This window comes from Opisthorchis viverrini (assembly GCF_000715545.1).
Source record: "Opisthorchis viverrini unplaced genomic scaffold opera_v5_463, whole genome shotgun sequence".
NCBI classification, from domain to species: domain Eukaryota; kingdom Metazoa; phylum Platyhelminthes; class Trematoda; order Opisthorchiida; family Opisthorchiidae; genus Opisthorchis; species Opisthorchis viverrini.
Window position 1 is genome coordinate 19338 of NW_008752117.1, and position 17864 is coordinate 37201.

The 17864-nt window shown below is 42.6% G+C and overlaps 1 protein-coding gene across 1 annotated transcript in view; it reads left to right on the forward strand.

Moving 5' to 3' along the window:
* Positions 1–117: 117 nt before the first annotated feature.
* Positions 118–17864, forward strand: part of T265_11188 (hypothetical protein) — a gene marked incomplete at both ends in the record, with an annotated part of 24616 nt that continues 6869 nt past the window's right edge. Inside the window, 3 exons of the mRNA XM_009177783.1 lie at positions 118–138; positions 7168–7278; positions 13189–13563. Coding sequence (XP_009176047.1) covers positions 118–138; positions 7168–7278; positions 13189–13563 — 507 coding nt within the window. The remainder of the gene's footprint in view (positions 139–7167; positions 7279–13188; positions 13564–17864) is intronic.

Below are 17864 nucleotides of genomic sequence, written 5' to 3' on the forward strand. Positions count from 1 at the left end.
GCGCTGTCTTGTCAGGAAGATTTCGGCTGGCGCGTTATTCGTATCATCTACACCGCATGAGTGACCGTATACGAACAGCTTCTTGTTTATCGTATCTACGTTTGCTCGGTAATCAAAATGAATGGACCGCGAAATCAAGTGAGTTTGATAATCTTCCCAGCTATTGGTACCAGCGACAAGGACAACCCAGTTCTTTGACGGATTACTGTTAAATATGGATGACCAATTGTGGACACCTATGGCTTCCGACCATGCAACGTTGTCAATGCAGAACAAGAGCGCAATAAGAAGCGAACAACGACGCATCATATCCAGGCTTACTTGAAGCTTCCTGTGCCTGGGGATAGTGTGAAAAATTGTCCACCATAAATTTAATAGATCTGCGGTACAAAGTTTATGCAAATCAGGATCAGTTCGTTCAAGGACTGATCAGTTGCACAAACGTACTCAAAAAATGCGTGCACGTTGGTACTTTTTGATCTTTTCTAAGACGAATGTGGATCATTTTGTTGAGCGCCTGTGCGCTTCACACCGTGCGGAGCAGCAAAATGAATATGCAAATTAGTTTCACATAGCGGCTGGCTTCATGAGTAGCTTTACTGAAAACTTTGGTCCATCGGGACATCAATTTGGTTTTTGGTATTAAAAAGTCATACGGGAACTTTGTATTGGACAAATTTGTGTTTGCAGACCGTCAAGATACGGCTTGGAAAACTGATTGAGCTCAGAATTGAAATTTCTCAAAAGCTAGGTATATGCTCACTGCGTAAATCGTCGGTTTCATGACACCTCTGGTTGATTTAATTGAGTGACACCAAAGGGCATGCAGAGATTTAAACCGAGGAATTTACTCTTCCCTATGGTTTTAGTTTATACAAAAATACAATTTCATAAAAATCATTGTATGGGCTCTTCCAAACAAGTAGAAGTTTGCTCTGTAATGTCATCATTTTCCACTCTCCTTAGGTTTCCGAATTGATAGTGTGCGTAGCAAGATTTTCCTTTATATCGTTTTGATCAGGAAGTGATGATCAACCCTTGCAAGCCATATAGGCTGAAATTAGTATTACTGCTTCAATAGTAGTCTTTGTGTTCATAAAAATACATTTTAGAATTCGGAAGGCTCATCTAAACATGATAGCCAGTTTGGTTTTTGGGCGTCTGGAAGTGCATTTAATCGATATCAATAACAATTTGATATATACGGCTTCGTGTATAACGTGAAATTGTCAACAACCAGGACCAATCCACTTACTCTTTCGCCGACCCTGGTGCTGCTGCTGGTTGCCTACATGCATACAGCAGAATGGCAATTCTAGAACGATGACTGCGACAAATGTCCTGCGGGTATGCTTAAAAAGTCTAGAGAATACACACTCTAATTTCGATCAGAGTGACCCGCTTCACTTACATTCAGATGGAGTGAACACTCGAGAAATCTTGTGTAACGAAGACCGGATTCCCGAAATATAAACCTACTGGAAATTTCAAAACACCCGAAGACCGCATTGGGGAAAACCCCATGGAAGTCAGAAAAATCCGGTTGCCGATTGGATGCTGAGGCAGTCAACAAGTCAAGCAAAACATACGACCAACGCTGATCAGAAAGTCTGGATTCAACTTAAAGTGGGAGCGATGCTCCTTGTGCTTTGTGTTTCTCACACTGAGGTGGATCAAACAATCTCACTGATTTTGTGATGGATTACTTTCTACTAATATAATTCTTAATAGACTGTTACATGTCAAAATGCATGAGGTCAACAGGCAGATGTAATCCGGAAGATGCGAATTCGGAGACACCATAATGGAAAATAAATCCTGGTGGCGTTCACAAATTTTGTTCTACTGTGTTCGTCGGAGGAGACATTACTCTACTTGGATTTTGTACTTCTGTACCCAGACCGATTCCCAGATGCCTGCACAAAGCCTCGTGTCATCTAGGCAGGCCCAAGATAGCTGCCAAACGTTCGTAACTTATACCCGTGTCATTAAATTCACTAAGGGATACGTGGCGATTGCCGACGCCTCGACCACCAGCCACATTGGTGTGAATCTTAAACTCCGTCTCAGAATGTCCACATTTTCTAAATCTTTCCTGGCCCAGTATCTGGTGCATATCCTGCCGTTGCCGGATCTTTGACTATCGCCTGGAATTCATCTATGTTTCTCGGTTGTCCATTAATGGAACGCTTATGCTCACCGATTCCCTGACTGTCCGACCTATATAAACCTTCGTGCAGTCGATACATTTTATTTTGTACACACAGTTCCTGGTCCTATCAACCCGAAGCCGATCCTTCGAATGCACTAACACCGAGCGTAAAGTCTTTCCGTTCTGGAATGCTAATCTGATGTTGGCCGTATTCAGTAGCCTTCTTATGACTTCAGGTGTCTCCGTTTTGTATGAAATGGCCGCTGTTCAGCAACCTTGTGAGTAGTTTCCTTTATGAAAATTTACTGCGATATCTCAAATATCGTGAACGTTCATTTGAAGAAATATCATATCAGTTGAGTCTCGTGTGAAGATCAAATTGATTTGCAAATGACTGTATTTCTCGAAAACAGTCGAATTCTGGTTCAAGTAGAACATATGCTTGACGAAGAAACGGGGTCTACGCCTAACTGGTGAGCCTGAAGAAGGGCGAACCACGTCGTGGGCCGTCGAAGGGCTTTCAGCAACCTCGTGAAGAAGTAACATTAGGCCAAGGTGTACAGTGCAAGGCAACCAAGAACGTAAATTTGAGAAATTTCTTTCTTGTGCTCGCTGTTCTGGTAACACCACCGAGGAGAGTAGGTGATCTACTAGCTATGTCAGCGTAGTCAATTTATTAGATGGACTCTCCTGTGAAGAAGAGCATCTTCTGGTGTGACCGCTGATTGTTGGGCCTTGATATTACCAACACTACCCGTCTTGGTTGCTGCTTACTTAAACCCATCGTGTATCCTCAATCTCTATTTCGCTTTTCTACCCCAGGCTTTGCTGCTCTTTGGTCGTCCTACTCTGTACACTCTGCTATCACTCTCCTTAACACCGTTGAATCTATACTAGCCTATTTTGTTTTTGGATGCGCTGTGTAGTAGTTTAAAACCACGTGTTGTTCCAAGTGGTTACAACGCGAATTTACTAGCTGGAAGATCCGTGGTTCGAACCCGACCTCCACCCCTCGACTTCCCCTGTCTAGGCTTGGGCAACCCGGAAGTATCCCAGCCCTCGTGCAACCTTCGGTTGGCAAGCAGTTGGGCACCGAAGAGGCGCTACAAACGAACGAGTTTTTGGTTGATTTCCGGTGAAACTGGCCTTTAATTTCCACCACCCTTGTGTGTCCTTTAGTCAAGGTAATTTAATGTACCCAATGGAGAATCTAGCGCCATGCTACACTTAATTTGAGGGTCCAAAGTGTTCAGATACTGAAAGAATTCGCTGACCGGATCCCGCTTCACTGCATTTCGAAACAGCAGAAAACCCATGGTGAACACTTAATTCATATTAAAGCTTTCTGCTCGAAGTCCCTAATGTACATGTTGGTCAAAATTGGAGATATTGGTGATCCCATCACCAAACCCAGTTCATGAGAGTATATATCTGAGTCGGACAAAAATGACTGAGTTTTGGGCATACCTTTACGCCTTCAACTACCTCGTCCACGAAGCGCTGCGTTCTTTCATGAAGCGTTGTTTCTGCCAGTAAAAGTCTTTTTGCTCCTTCCACAGAGTCCTTTAGAGGCATTGTTATACCTCACGTTGAAATCAAAGCTAACCAGAAATTTGTCCAGCTCTAACTGAAATCCTGCCACTTTTTGTAGCAAAGCCATACGAATATCGGATGTGTGTGGGTGACTTGCCTTCATCTGGTTTAAGGATATCTGCTAGAAATCTGGCTAGCTTGTGTGGTGATGAAACCACGCCCTCCGCTATTGTTCTTATGGAGACACCTTTCTTGAGAGTTTTTAGTAACACGGGAAGTCGTGGTTGGATTGCAATCTTGGGCACAATCCATACAAAATGCCTTGCTCCAGATGGTTTATCACAGAACTTAGATACCTCCAAACTTCAAATTTACTCTTATTCATTATTGACTTATCGTCCCGTTACTAATTTGTCGGTAAGGACAATCAGCTACGTCTTGCCTAACTTTCTGATAATAGTCATTGTTATTCATGTTGGCCGTGAACCTACCTTTATCTGCCTTTGTAGTCAATATACTGTCAGCATTTTCATTGTGTTTGAGGTACGACGCTCATCGGAATCGATGTTTGGAACACTGCATTGCTTGGATTTCTGGACTGTGACAAAATGTACACGTAATTCCTCCAATTCTATTGAATAAGGCTTCTGAATTACTGACTCAACACCAGGAATTATCCCTCCTGCCCTAATAACCTCTTTGCTTGATGCAAAATTCAATCCTTTCTCCAACAGAGGATGCTCGTCTTCACAGGTGAGTCCATCTAATAAATTGACTACGCTGACAATTTGTTTGCAGACCGTCAAGATAAGGCTTGGAAAACTCATTGGGCTCAGAATTGAAACTTCTCAAAAGCTAGGTATATGCTCACTGCGTAAATCGTCGGTTTCATGACACCTCTGGTTGATTTAATTGAGTGACACCAAAGGGCATGCAGAGATTTAAACCGAGGAATTTACTCTTCCCTATGGTTTTAGTTTATACAAAAATACAATTTCATAAAAATCATTGTATGGGCTCTTCCAAACAAGTAGAAGTTTGCTCTGTAATGTCATCATTTTCCACTCTCCTTAGGTTTCCGAATTGATAGTGTGCGTAGCAAGATTTTCCTTTATATCGTTTTGATCAGGAAGTGATGATCAACCCAATCCACTTACTCATTCGCCGACCCTGGTGCTGCTGCTGGTTGCCTACATGCATACATCGGAATGGCAATTCTAGAACGATGACTGCGACAAATGTCCTGCGGGTATGCTCAGGAGGTCTAGAGAATACACACTCTATTTTCGATCAGAGTGACCCTCTTCACTTACATTCAGTTGGAGTGAAAACTCGAGAAATCTTTTGTTACGAAAAGTAACCGCGATATCTCAAATATCGTAAACGTTCATTTGGGGAAATAACATATCATTTGAGTCTCGCGTGAAAACCAAATTGATTTGCATATAACTGTATTTGTCGAAAACATTCCTATTCTGGTTCAAGTGGAACATATGCTTGACGAAGAAACGGGGTCTAGGCCTAACTGGTGAGCCTGAAGTAGGGCGAACCACGTCGTGGGCCGTCGAAGGGTTTTCAGCAACCTCGTGAAGAAGTAACATTAGGCCAAGTTATACAGTGCAAGGACAACCAAGAACGCAAGTTTGAGAGATTGCTTTCTTCGACTCGCTGTTCCGGTAACATCATCGAGGAGAGTAGGTGATCTACTGGCTATTTCAGCGTAGTCAATTTATCAGATAGAGTGTCAGGTGAAAATGAACATCATCTGTTGGAGAAAGGATTGAATTTTGCATCAAGTAAAGGCGTTATTAGGTCAGAACTGAAATCGCCAGGCATCCCATCACTGATCAAATCGGCTTGTCATAAGAAATCTCACGAATTTTTTCCCTGACATCCTACTTACTTACTCACCTGGCTTGGCTTTGTTGTGTTGTGAAATGCCAGCAATAAATCCACCGATTGTTTACTAAACATCACCGAAACGTTGTCTTTTCTATCGGTCTCGAAAATTTTCCAATTGGTTTGTCGATAAATTTATTTTCTGCTGCTGTGTATCAGGATTCACGGGGTTTTATTCTACACGGTCGGCACTGGCATACGTATAATCAATAAAGCAAAGTGTTTGGTCCTCTAAATGTTTCGGGTTTGACCCTTACTGGAGATTGGTGAAATGCGGTATTTGTGAGCACTTCTAGGCTTGACAGTAGAGCCTGTCTTTACTGATTGGACGGAATCGCATTTGGAACAACCACAACCTCATCATACAACCAGCAATCCATAGGTATTGCAGAGGAAGAATAGTTTAGTAACATGACTGAAACTTCCTTCAGCTAAGTCGTCACTCGATGAGCCTGTCAAGTATATGTGACTATGTGATTGGGTTTCCGTGATTGAAGGATAATTGGCGCTATATCCAGTCTAACTGAAAGCTAATCGCACCAATGATCAGCAGTTCTTGGCCAAACGTTTACCTAGTTGTTCAATAGGCGATTTAAGGAACGACAACTAGACCGATCTAGTGGAGGGTTTCCTCTAATACAATGCGACAGATTATTTAAGACAGCCTTGCAATTTTTTCGCGTCCGTAATAAGAAGGTGGGCATAGGAACGCATGAAAGTGTGGATTCGAAACACGGTCAGTGATTCTAAGCCTCAACCACTTAATTATCGTGAGCTCATTAGCCAATTGAATATTCCGGAAGCAATTTTCTACGGATAAAATGAAGCTCTATCTCGCCTCTGGAGAGAGACTGACAAGAACGCGAATGAACAGTAGAGCCTGTCTTTACTGATTGGACGGAATCGCATTTGGAACAACCACAACCTCATCATACAACCAGCAATCCATAGGTATTGCAGAGGAAGAATAGTTTAGTAACATGACTGAAACTTCCTTCAGCTAAGTCGTCACTCGATGAGCCTGTCAAGTATATGTGACTATGTGATTGGGTTTCCGTGATTGAAGGATAATTGGCGCTATATCCAGTCTAACTGAAAGCTAATCGCACCAATGATCAGCAGTTCTTGGCCAAACGTTTACCTAGTTGTTCAATAGGCGATTTAAGGAACGACAACTAGACCGATCTAGTGGAGGGTTTCCTCTAATACAATGCGACAGATTATTTAAGACAGCCTTGCAATTTTTTCGCGTCCGTAATAAGAAGGTGGGCATAGGAGCGCATGAAAGTGTGGATTCGAAACACGGTCAGTGATTCTAAGCCTCAACCACTTAATTATCGTGAGCTCATTAGCCAATTGAATATTCCGGAAGCAATTTTCTACGGATAAAATGAAGCTCTATCTCGCCTCTGGAGAGAGACTGACAAGAACGCGAATGAAATTGGTTACCAGCCATAACTTGCAGAGTCTCCAAATTGATGTAGATTCAAAGGAGACTTGCGACCATTGCGAGAGATTTTGGGGCTATGAAGAAATCCACTTCCTAAAACTCAACACACAATTTCTCTATGTTCAAACCACAGTCTCACGAAATCTTGGATATAACTACGGGTGGTCGTGGTTACTGCTCACGCAGACATCGGGTCTTTGGTGGCATATATTTGTGTAAATTTGCCACCGTTCTGGAAGAGAATGTAAGTTCATATGAGAGAGCCTTGCCTCTGGACGTGGATTCATCATTCTGTTAATTTAATAAGAGCTTGTGTTTGTTACGTTGGTTATCAAAACTTCAAATGAATCACTGTAAACTACTTACCATGTTTGAGGAGTGAATCAGTAGATCAATTGGAGTATTCTGTTTTGGATTCCATCTAGTTTTCGAAAATTTCCTTAATTACATCGGTGATTATGACGAGATAATTTATCGCAATGCTTTTTATGTGTTAATTTTTTTTAATATGACATTGCTTAAGTATCGCGCTATCTGTCGGAGTTTCAGTGTGCGAAAATCGGCCGTGTTCTGTCACTTGGTATCCTACGTAGTATGTGACAAGCTCATCGGGGAAAATAAGTCGACGCTAAACTTGTTGCCACCGCCATTCTGCCAACGAAGTTTTCTGTGTGTCTCTGTGATTTGACATGCAATGTGTTCCGATTTCCATTCGTGTTCAGGTTCCGCTAACGATGTGCTAACGTTATCGCTTTTGGGGCATTTATTATTGGACAACATCATGTTTTGACGCGCCAGCGCAGGAAAAACAAGCTTACTTGTGAAAGCACACTGTTTCATCGCCCATCATACAAGCCTAAAAATGGCGTGAGCAGATTAGGCCGGTTTGCAAAATTTGAGGTCATCCTCTCTCCTGCTGCACACATTATACAGTGCTTCGGCAGTGAAACGGTTGACAAAGTTCAGTGACTTGATAAACTTCGGTGATGATGTGAACTAAGAACCTTTGTGAATATGGACAAGTTTTTGATTGGAAGGATTTGTTCCAACCAAATTTTACATTTATGCTCTCTGTAAAACCGCGTATAGGTTAGTTTCACCGAATTTCCCTCATCCGCTTGGAAAATTCGAGATTTAAAAGCGTATCGTCCAAACGTATGCTCGGTCAATTGATAATTCATCCATTTGTTGACTTCTCAAAAAACACTGCATTCTCCGCTGAGATGGAATGAATCCTCACCGGGCCAGAAGGCCAAGTGAGCAGGACACCGATTAGGTCAGGTTATAAGACAGGCGTGAAACCAATCAGTGAGCCCCCTTCAGACAGTCAAACAGTTCCACGCCTTCTATTCTGTTGTGCTTTATATTATGCTTTGTTATGCTTCTATTCTGTTGTGTTTGGCAATTTCTACCGCCCCGGCTATCAGTCTCTGTGAACTGGTAGTTAGTCTTCGCCTCAAACCCTCAACATTTTCTAAATCTGTTCTGTGTTCCGTATCCGGTGCGTGCTCCGCAATTGCCGAGTCTTTCAGTAACTCTTGACATTCATCCGCGTTCCTTGGCGCCTGTTCATTTTTCTACTATGCTCTACGATCCTGGTGTGTAGTTTTACCGGTACATACATCCTTCGCAACTGACGCCCGATCAAGCTATCTGGATATCTATCATACCGAAATTTGTCCGTTACCTCAATTTGGGCCGCTGCCGATCAGCTTCTTCCGTGCACAGGGCCCTTACACGCCTAAACATTGATGGGGCGATACTAGCGAATACCAACCTCGGATGGTCAGCGTCGTTTGGCTTCTCGTACACTGTGGTCTTTAGTTTCTCCCGACCCTATGTTTCTTACAGTCACGAAAAACCAGTGTACGCGAGGTTTACCTCCATTCCATACTAAATTTGATTTGTGGGTACAGGTCATTCAGGTAATTGTAAAACTAACCAAACTTTTCTTGGGTGGATAAGTGTAATCCCGCTAACGCCATCTGTTCAAATTCCCACGTAAACCAGGGATATTGGAGATCCCATTACTTGAACTTGTACTTGAGTACAAACCGCTGAGTCAAAAAACGAATTGGGTGAGATTCACACATGCTTTTATACCCTCCGCTGATTCATCCAGCGTAAGCTATGTCCGTTTTTAAAGGATGGTGTTCGCCAAGAACAATCCCCATTCGCCACATTCGTATATAACGAATTCAAATCTAATCCTATTCGCTATGTTTTGGTGAAATAATATTGTAATTCCCCGGTAAAGGGTTTACACTGACGGCCAATACTCTGTTCAGTTCGTGCACTGGGAAACCTACTTCTCTTACTGTCGGTATCACCAATCATGGGGGCTTAATCTTGATCCTCTGGTCTTGACAGCCAATCAACCAGATGGTTATCTTTAACTGACACCTGCCGTACCGTAAAGTCCTACTCTCGCAACCGAAGTGCCACGCGAGCGAGCTTTCCGCGAGGATGTCTGGTGGTCCCGATCTGATCTAGGGGCTTGTGATCGGTTTTGACATGACTCCGGCATGACTCCCAACTTGTGCATCGCCAAGATGATTGCAGAACATACTTTCTCAATGGTCGAGTACTTCTACTCAGCGTTAATAAAAAATAATGGCATACTCGGTAACACCATTCCTGCGCCAATAACCCGATCATTAGCGTCCGTTGCAACAGTGAACATCTGTCCGAACGTGGGCAGTTTGTAGGTCAGTTGCTGATCTATTATCCGCCATTTGACACGTTTGAAAGCCTCAAGTGCTCCCCGTATTCACTCGCATTCCCGATTTTGCCTAAGCTAGTCGTGCAGTGGAGCAGCAGTCGTGTTGAAATCCTTGACAAACCAACTTGACGAACTGTTCATCAAGAATTCCGCTGAAGAGACTGCGTGAAATTGGGAACAGCACAGGTCTTGAGCATTGCCAGCTCTTCTGGCAATGAAGCAACCGCCCGTGGCTCACTTTATGCCCCATCCGTGTCATCGAACTCCGAGGGGGCTGCGGTTGAAGAAACTGATTGTAAGTCGGGTTGCAGCTATCCCTTTGCTTGATAGGATTTTCGATTCCCTCTAGCCCTCCCGATATTTTAATTTATTCTGCTTGCGTTTTGAATACTCTCAAGTATCTGCCAAAGCAGAGGACCGGGAGAATACGGTCGACTTTGTCACTGCGCTGATCTCAAATGATCCTGGAATAGAGCAGTGATCCAAGTGGTCCGGTACAAAGGCAGAGAATCTTGCAGTGGCCAGGCGTGCCACATTTTTAGCAGCTGCCTGTTCAAACTCAAATATTGTACAGTGCCACCCAAAGTATTACGAGGGTGGAGATATTGCCCAATTCAACGCAGGAGCAGCCGAAGTGCTGTAGCGGGTCGTTTCATGCATAGTTATACATATTTAAATGTGTGTCAATCAACTAGCTAACCAACCTCCACAATCAAATGGCCAGTTGCTGTTGCCAACCGCTCGAATCGGGTCGTCCCTGCTGTTACGCACTAAGGATATCATCGATACTTTCTCTAGGGGGCTCATCGGTCAGTAGTGCATCAAATGAAGGATGGCTTTCCGATAGCGTCGGGATAATTGCAGGGTTGGCCGAGCCAATGAAATAATGAAGGAGAACAAGTACCGGACAGCTTCATAGTGGTTCAGACGCGCTTGATACCGTACGTTCCCGGGTCCATTGTAAATCTTGAATCGGCAGACTCACTTAACCCACCACGAAGTTCATCGCGATGAGCGGACAGAGTAAATTGAAGAAGGTTAAGTAGCACCTGTCATACTGGTACATTTAGATAGGTAAATAGACAACCTCCCGAGCGGAACTGAACGCACCGTTTTTCGTTTCAACATCTAAATAGCCCTACACGTTTTTTCCCAGACAGCCTATGGTAAGAAGCAAAGAGGACTGCGCTGAACAGAGTCGTTTGATTGAACATTCTAACCCAGTTTTACACGAAGACCCTAAAGGGACATTTGCGATCTCTCACACTTTGATGAACATGATTGATATTCCATACATTGCTCTACTCATTCTTCCCTTTTTAATATTCCAGATGATGCACACACATGCCAGTTCGAGTACGTACGTGCTACTTGTTACGCTGTGCTGAATCCTGGAGTTCTAGTTTGTCTGGTTATACCGATATACGTGCGGAATCTAATTCCTATATTCTGGCGTCGCGATTGGAACAGTTCATCATTCCTACTCAAACGGAATCATTATAAGTGAATTCAACTGCGCGAGACGCAGAGGAATATTAGGTAAGTTTTGACATGTTGTGTCTCAGAAAATATGATATAGATGGTAACAAATTCACCGCCTACATTTCGTTGGCAAGGAGGCGTACACAATGATAGAGAATTTAGTGTATTCTGAATCTCCTATTGATATTTCCTACAATGCATTTAAGAAAAAAATTTATGCAGCACTTAAACCCGATTAACTTCGTAGCAGCCGAAAGAGCTAGCTTATAATGTTGATCCGCTCCCATTCTCAGTTCGTTCGTGATTTCGTGTTGCAGTGTCAGATACAGGGAGTCTAATATGACTATGGCGCCCAATTGGAAGACCAACTGCGTGATAGACTCATTGCTGCCATTCAAATGTACGGATTACACCAGACGCTGATGCTTTGTCCACACTGAAAATTTCAAACTATTCGGAAAATATGTGAGCAGTATGAGGATGTCAATCATGTAACAAAGACTGATGAAGCAGTGTTGTTAAATTACTCTGAAAGAAATAATCTCAGGATGCCAATAGGCAACAAATTTAAACCTCTAACAAGTTCTCGTGCCCCAAATACATCGCTAAGTCACTTCACAGATCGTAACTCCAGTTCGGTGTTTCAAAAATTTGGGGAAAACGAGACACATTCAACTTGTCTGTTAGTACAAAAATTTCTAATCCGAATACTGACCTAGAAGCATCTTTCCCTGTCTGTTTTGTCTCAAAATTCGTCACACGCTTTTACAAATTTGATACACACTTCTGGTTAAAAGCATGATTTCATTCTTGACATTAATAGTGCTGAGTCCATTATTCCACACTCAGATGTAACTGCATTCTAGCCGCGTAGTGAAAGTGCCCAAAGATATCAACATTTGCGGTATCAATGGACATTCTGTACCTCTAGTTGGTAGTTGCACGGTACCTGTGAGATTGTCCCAAGGTACTCCTATCGATTGTAATTATTTAGTTTCAACCATCGGACTCAAAATTCTGCGCTCACTGTGAACTAGTATCACCTCACTGACTTCTCTGAATGAGAATGTACTCTAACAACCGATTTTTCAATGTTCGAAGGCTAGAGGCGGCATGCCTTTATCCAAGATGTGACTCGATATTTCAAGAGATCCTATATTCCATAAGAGAGGAATTATTCCATTTGCCTTACTGAAACCTGTTTGTTAAGCATTAAATTCAGTGTGTGGGAAAGCAATCTTGACTACTGTCAAGTCATGGAATTGGGCGAATTCGATAGATACACCACCAAAGGTTGATGGCGTTACTCCGAGAATTCGTAGAGACTACCAGCTAACGCTAAATATGTGGTCACTACAAAATAGATGCACTGCAGAGGAGCACGAGGATGTAGTGTACCCTTTACGAGGTTCAATTATGTTCTGAAAAACTATCTAAAAGATGTCTGTCATCGAATACCACTGGAAGAAACCTCTAGTAATCTTACCATGTTTAATACAGCTTTTGGATTATCCCGATACAATTCCCCTCTCTTTGGGGTGAATGTTTCACCAGCTGTATATCAGTAAGTTATTGATTCTATTGTAAAATATTTGGAGGGTGTTGAGTAGCACCAAGATAATATCACAATGCACGCTGATGATACAGCTACTCATGATATCCGTCTGTCGTCATTACTAAAGCGATTTTCAAAGATCAATGTGGCTATCCACCCTGATAAATGCACCTTTGGTGTTCGATCATTTCCATGCCTTGGTTACATTGTGGGTGGCAGCGCTTCTACAACCGAAAAAACCATATATCTCCTTTGGTAAATGTGCCATCATCAACCAAGAACCGCGTTCAGTTCTAGGAGCACTTCTGTATTATTTACTTTTTTTTTACTAATTTCGCTAGAATTTCAAGTTGCCTGTTTGATGTCGTATCTTCCAATTAATTTCTTGGTCCTAGAACCGTGATAAGACGTTGCGTACATCGCCTCATCAGCTTCAGACTGCAGCTGGTTTGAAAATATTTTGCGCAAAACACCATTCTAGCATCATGCTCCTCTCGCCGGAATGGAAGCAATCCTTGAGCACTGCAATAGACCAGTTATCTGCACTTCTCAATGACTCTCAAAAGCCGAATGTGATTATCCTCAGACACAACGAGAAGCACTTGCTATATTGGGCTGTCAAACGGTTCAATGCGTATCTGTTCACTATTGCTATTGATAATGACGCCTTATTTCTTACATCATCCTCCAAAATAACTAGTGGAGCTATTTGCCGCTATCGTGCAACGGTGGATTCGTTCAACTACACGATTATTCATCGTAATGCAAAAGTAATTCATCCGCACATTTTCCGGTCGACAATCCCATCATGATACTCTGATTCAAACAAGTTTGATTGTTTATTGCTTCGACCACCACCAGTCAAACGGCGTGGCCTTGTTGATGGTACCAAAATATATTTTGCTCCATTTGTTGTGCACTGCGACGTCGCTGGACGAAACGAGTGCGACGTCAACATCCTGCTATTTACTGTCGCCGCGAAGCTCTGTCCATTACACTGGACGGTTTGTTGTGCCTTGAGGATAGCGTTATCATTCCACCGACTCACCGAGGGGCTGTTCTGACAGAATTGCGCTCTGGGTATCTGGGTGTTGACAAAATGAAACCCCTCGCAAGCTTGTCATGCTGGTGGTCGGAACTGGATTCTGTCATCATATACACTGCTAACAATGGTGGTAAATGTGCACAAAGTATTCATAACGAATCTTCACACTGGTATGGTGGCCTGTTACTTGTGATACATTTAATAGAATTCATGCAGTCTACTGCGGTTATTTTTTCCGTACATACTGTATTTCAATTGTTGTTGACGGATATTCACGTTGGTCTGAACTTTTTCTCTTTACGTCTCCAAGTGCCGTACTCAAACAGCAAGCATTGAAGAATGTATAAAGCCATGAATCGGCCACATCAGTTTTATGTCACTGATAATTTCACGTACTTCATTGCAGAATCCCTAGAGTAAAGGTTAAAGGATTTCTGATGTCGGCATCTATTTATTGGTCCACGACATCCCCAGTCAAATTGCTTGATGAGAGTTTTCATCCGAACATCAAAGTCTCTCAGCGTTTCATTCTCGCCTACTAGTATTGCGGACCTAGACGTGGTATTGATAACTTTCAGATGCAATACAGGAATGCCGTTCGTTCCGTTACTGGGAAGAGTTCCGCGCTTCTATTCAGATTTCGCTCGTTTCGTACAAGGCTTGACTGTGCCAGAACGGCTGATGTTAGATTTTTCAAGTGTAATGATTTGCGACCTGCTACAAAAGAAAAATTTTCGTCAAATGACAACACATTGACCATATGCAGATCAATACCATGTCTGTTAACGGCCCTCCTAATGTCTCCGATAATAGTAAATCCCTTGTAGCTGATATTATGGTGTCCGAACAAAACGTTTTGTCTGAAGAACACACTATCTGCAAACAACTTGAAGTTTCTAATCCAAGAAGTTCCGAAACATTGAGACCAAGATTACCACTAAACTATAAACACCCACACGCTCATCCAAGTTGTGGCGGATGTGATGAACATGATTAATACTCTAATAATTGCTTTACTTATTATTCCCTGGTTTTAATATTCCATATGTTGTATATATACGCCAAATCAAATACGTAAGTGTCTCATGTTACGCTATGCTGTATCCTGGATTTCTAGTTCCTCTGGTTATACCGATATACGTGCGGAACTTATTCCTGACACATCCTCCTGGATGAGATCAGGACAAGTTCGCGCTGCTTAAATGCGCCTTCAGAGCCCTTGAAGCCATTATCAAGCTTCTTCTACCGCCCCAGTACTCCATGCAACTCCAACATATTTTCAACTACTCTTGCTAAACGCCTCCTGGGCCAAGTGGTTTTCTATCAAGTTGGTTTCGTGAATGTTCCTCAGAATTTCGTGCAATCACGTCTAATGTGCTCAATTCTTACAAATCTCATCAGTTACCAGAGTACCAACCATATGTGTGGCCATCTCTCTTTGGCGGCACAGGTGTCCCTTGATGTCTTGAGGAAGATGAAGTTGTAAAGGGCTGTATGAGGACTCATTCAAATTCGATGGCGCTAATTTTGACGATGCGTCTCTATCGCGGTTAGAGTGAACACAAGAAAAATTGAGATTTGAGCAGTGTGTTTGGTTCTACAGGCAACAGAAAAGCCGTCCTACTTGTGTCGACCGACTGGCCTACTTTTATTCCTCCCGGGCATCTATTGTGGAATAGCACGTCAGATTTGTGAAAGCGTTTTGATAGGTGTACATGGTCTGAGAATACCGATGATGTCCTTCAGCTTATACCGAACGATTTATGGACGACTACGTTTTATGAAAGAACACAATCCATGTTTCGTGACGGTGGCAGAACACAGAAAGGGCAAGTTTCAATTCATTTTATTTTGGCAAAATCACACAACATAGTGCATTTTCCTTAGGAACAGACGTTACGGACAGAGTTGATGAAGGTTTCAGCCTCGTATCCGACTTTGCACTGCTCCATTAAATGAGTTGTGTGATGAGCTACATCGGGGACCTGAACACAAATTGTTAACAGGATTTAAGCGTAGAAGCAAAAGATTCACCATGGAGAAGGAAGACTGAGGATCATAAGTGTCCAGCACAGGTTTGGACTAATGAGTAAGAATGCCTTCAATCGGACAAAAATATGTGTTCTCGCCAGATTCATCCTAACGTCCACCAACATAATTCGGCATTACTAAGACAATGTGGCCATTGTGCTAACTAGTGGGAAAGATTGTCAGTGAGGCACAGTGAATATCAAATGGATAATGCATCCCCGATTGGAGAAAATATTGACCAAAAATGTTGGTGAGCTTCGGCATCTCTGAATTCTGGACATTTCGAAGCGCTTTGATATACACTACTTCGACACTAGCGGCGAACACGCGAGCGTTTTTAGCTACGTAGCGGATGAGTTAAACTGCATGAACTCTACAAAACATAGCACGCAGCAAAAATGTGAGCGGTTTTGCCCGTCTTGGGGCTCATTATGTAGTCGCAGTTCCAGTTTCAGTCAGCTTCATATTCTACTTGAATCCAAGTTGGACGGAGTTGTCTTGTTGATAATCCACTGAGTTTATTCAAGACAATCCGTCGTATAGGGATGTGTCCGGTGTCTTTTCGGTTGGCCATCCTTCGCCATTAAATCAAATCGTATGAAATCAAACGAATCAGAAAAATGCCTGTGCGTTTCATTGAACTTCCTTTGCGCAGAATGGTTTTGTGGGTTCTATAAATGCATTCACTAAGGAAGGAATACGTTAGATTTTCTCGTGTTCCCACTTAACGTTGTGTAACAATAGCGGTCAGTAATTTTGTAGTTTGAGTGCAATCTTATATCAGGCGTCACTGGAGATCCAAGGAATCTTCGGCGAAAAAACTCAAGTGCGAATAATCTGTGTGCGGTGACTGAATATGCACGAGGAGAACAAATGATTCAACAGTGAATAACCGTGCCATTTACGTGATCGATTGCTCAGGACAGGGAGATTGGATATCAACTGACCACAAGCAAGTTCCGTCAATAAGCCCCCGTTAGTTTGAAAAAGGCAAACTTTACACCTAATAACAAAAACTTTATCAGAGGAGAGAGCCAACAATGTTGCGGTGCCGTTACTGGTGCGATTTGGCGATTGTGGGAATCAACAGCGGAATGGTATGCTTTTCGGACAGATGTAACGTTGATGAAGTGCGCTGCTGCGTGTTTATACTTGATCAATTCTCAATATTAAAATAACTCACAGAATGGCTCTACGACGTAAGCCAGTGCAGAAGACCACAGTACCACCCAGAGGGTCGAACTTTGGTGAGTTCAACATAGGAAGTAGCGGGCATACATGTCCTTTCAAACAAACTACTTACAGGTAAGCTCGAACGAGTTTTCGTAAAAAGACGGGATTCATTCCGCCGTATAGACAATAACCAGAAATTGAGTCAACAGAACTTTGAAAGTGGCTGCCAAAACATTGGAACCATGACACACAATGAATGTGAAACAGAGGGATTCATATGAAGTGATCCGTGTTCATTAGTTATGGGGACCATCCTGGGCTCATCCTTACCGCTCGTCTTACCGCACCGATGGTTCAAGCATTCGGTTGGTTGGACGCCAATTTGCTCGGAATGTGTTCCTCGAAATCGTGCTTGTTTGAATAACAATACTAATAGTATCAGCCAGAATTGCTGGCCAAATCTAGCTTCACCATTTTCCCCTAGCTGCGATGAGCACGCGGATCATTTGAAAACAGGGAATCCTCATCGCCGTTGTCCTGTGTAACTTCTGACATAAATCTGTCACTATGAAATCGTGGTCGGTTTATACCGGCTTGAACGCAGTTACCAGGGGGTTCATACATGTCAGCATTGTCAAGAGGGCTTCATCCCGATGGGGTGAATAAACAACCAAACTAAACAAAATTAAATTAAACTAAACCAAACTATACTAAAATATATTATACAATCCTACGCTATACTATACTACACAATACTAAACTAAACTATAATAAACTAAACTAAACTAAACTAAACTAAACTAAACTAAACCACACTAAACT